At 45.8% G+C, this 2,587-nt stretch overlaps 1 protein-coding gene across 1 annotated transcript in view; it reads right to left on the bottom strand.

Annotated features, from left to right (window-relative positions):
* The window catches only part of LOC123522307 (receptor-type tyrosine-protein phosphatase T-like), a 262,234-nt gene that overhangs the window by 114,011 nt on the left and 145,636 nt on the right, over positions 1-2,587 (bottom strand). Inside the window, exon 5 of the mRNA XM_045295497.1 lies at positions 1,031-1,146. Coding sequence (XP_045151432.1) covers positions 1,031-1,146 — 116 coding nt within the window. The remainder of the gene's footprint in view (positions 1-1,030; positions 1,147-2,587) is intronic.

Genomic DNA, 2,587 nt, shown 5'->3' with positions numbered 1-2,587 from the left:
CCCCCATGACTTCTCTTCTCCCTCTTGTGGAACACCATCTTCCCTGCCCCCAGTTAACACCTGTCTACCCTCTAGCCTGCGGCGTCACCTTCCCTCCCTTGTCCTACCTCACGGGAACCATTAAAGTCCTGTTCCCTTCCTTCATAAGAGTGCTCTCCTCTAATAATCGACTTGTTGTGACTGACTAATCTCACTCAGCATAGTGTTCTCCAGTTCCATCCATACCAGTGGTTGCTTCGCAGAGAAACAAACAAATAAACAACAAAAAGTAATCAGTGTCTGTCATGTGACTATTGATGGACACACTGAGCACCTAGCTCTAACTTTGGCATTGCCTAGAACTTCCTCTAAGTTAGTAATAGCAGGGTTGTGCCTAACGCTGTGACAATTTGTATTTCAGCCGGTGTCCTGCCCGCAGTCGCTGGCCCCTACCAAAGAGCTCCTTTCTCATCTTCCTTTTGAAGTGAAATCAATGAGAAGAAGTAGGGAGGAAACAAAACCAAGCTAAAAACATGGTCCTGGTGGACTGCACTGGTAGACTCATCCAGCGAGAGAAGGGGTTGGTTATCTCAGTTCCTAGTAAAGGGTGTCACCCTGATTTTACCCCAATCCTGTAGAAGCGTCTGGCCCATCTGACTGGATACCATTAGACCACTGCACATCCAAGAGGCTGCCATTCAAAGTTCATGATGCCACCTAAAAGATTCTATTGGCTTTAGCTCTGGGAAGCTGGGTTTAAAGGACACCGATCCTCAGGAGGAAGTTTGGATAGATCATGGGTTCAAGTTCTATTTCTAGCACTTTCATGTTTCTGGCCTCCATTTCTCCACGTGGCAGAAGGACACATGGTTGTGTAGCTAACATAATTATAGATGAGGGTGAACAAGGTCATGAATGCAGAGCCCAGCCAAAGAGCAGAAATACTGAATGCAAATCCCCTCCCCTTACCCACAAGCCCTTCATCAGACACGTGCTTGCTTCTTGCCAAAGGGACAGACATGTGCAAGCAGCAGCTCTCCCCCATTCTTACCTGGAGCCAAAGCTTGTCATGCTGAGACCACTTTCCACCAGCAATGCACTGAAATGTGGCATTCTGCCCCACGTTCACCTCGACATTTTGGAGCCGCAGAAAGTGAGGTGCCTTTCCTACGAGAGAAACCAAAGAGCATATGAGGACAGGACTCAGACGCCTGGCCCACCTCCCACCATGGATAGCAGTTCAGAGTAGGAAGTGACCTGGTTCAGCCAAGGGCCAAGGGCTCAATGATCCGTGGAATTGAGCCATGCTCTTATGAGCCTTTTCTTGTGAGTTTTTCCTCTCTCGTTTTATTTAATTCCACAAACCTCATGAGGTAGGTAGTATTCCCACTTCCCAGATCAGAAGTCGGACTGCCACCACTTTGAACTTTCACAATCCAAGTTCATATTATTAGCTGCTCATAATACTGCCTGGTCAATTAGTCCAAACAGCCCCAGAGTATGTGCAAAGTAGCCATTACCCCGGGGCTGGCAGTGCATGAGAGGAGGCCTCATGAGATGGAAAATGGAGAGGAAGAAAGTTCACATGAGGGGGAGGGGTGACTTGCCCTGGAGGAGGCTGCCTGATGAAAGGAGAAAGCTGAAGCCATGCATCTTTGGGGCTGAGACTTGCAGGCATGGGCTTGGAGATGATGAGGATGGTAAGGAAGACAGACAAAGAGGGGAGGGAGGTAAAGACAGAGGAAGAGAATATCAGTAGCTCACGTGTACTGTTTGTGATATCATCTGTACCATGTGCAGTCTAAACAGGGATTCATTTAACCCACTAAGGTGGCAGTGGTATTATCCTTGATTTAGAATGGGTGAACTGAGGAACTGTATGGTGTTGGCCAAGAATACTGAATAGACCATGAATGACTACAACTGTACAAAGGCCCAGAGTTAGAAAACCTAAAAGAAAGAACATGCTCAGCATATCTTTTTTTTTTTTTCAGCATATCTTAAAGAACCTCAGGAAACAAAAGTCAAGCCTCAATGCTACATTGAAAGATTCTATGGCCGTGCTTCCTTCGGCAGCATATATACTAAACTTGGAAAGTTTCTATGGTCAACATCTTGAATGATGCAGGAAGCATCAAAAGAAAATGGAAAGAATACACAGTCACTGTACCCAAATGGACGAATTGACACCCAACCATTTCAAAAGGTACAATATGAGCAAGAACCACTGGTAGAGAAAGAGTAAGTCCAAGCTGCACTGAAAGAATTAGGCAGACACAAGGCTCTGAGAATTGATGGAATATGAACTGAAATGTTTCAATAAGCGATGAAGCACTGGAAGCACTCATTCATCTATCCCAAGAAACTTAGAAGACAACTACCCGGCTAACTGACTGGAAGAGACCTGTATTTGTACCCACTCTGAAGACCTGACCCAACAGACTGTTCAAATTATAGAACAGTATCACTGAGATCACATGCAAGTCAAATTTTACTGAAGATCATCCAACAATGTTCAGACTGGGTTCAAAAGAGGGCTTGGAACAAGGGCTATCGTGGCTGATGTCAGATGGCCCTTGGCTCACAGCAAAGACTACCAGAAAAATGT

The sequence above is a fragment of the Echinops telfairi genome, unplaced genomic scaffold (genome assembly GCF_000313985.2).
Source record: "Echinops telfairi isolate 266 unplaced genomic scaffold, ASM31398v2 ScPeMD7_5592;HRSCAF=6446, whole genome shotgun sequence".
Classification (NCBI taxonomy): domain Eukaryota; kingdom Metazoa; phylum Chordata; class Mammalia; order Afrosoricida; family Tenrecidae; genus Echinops; species Echinops telfairi.
Note: the sequence above shows the minus strand (reverse complement) of the source record. Positions and strands in the feature narration are given on the sequence as shown.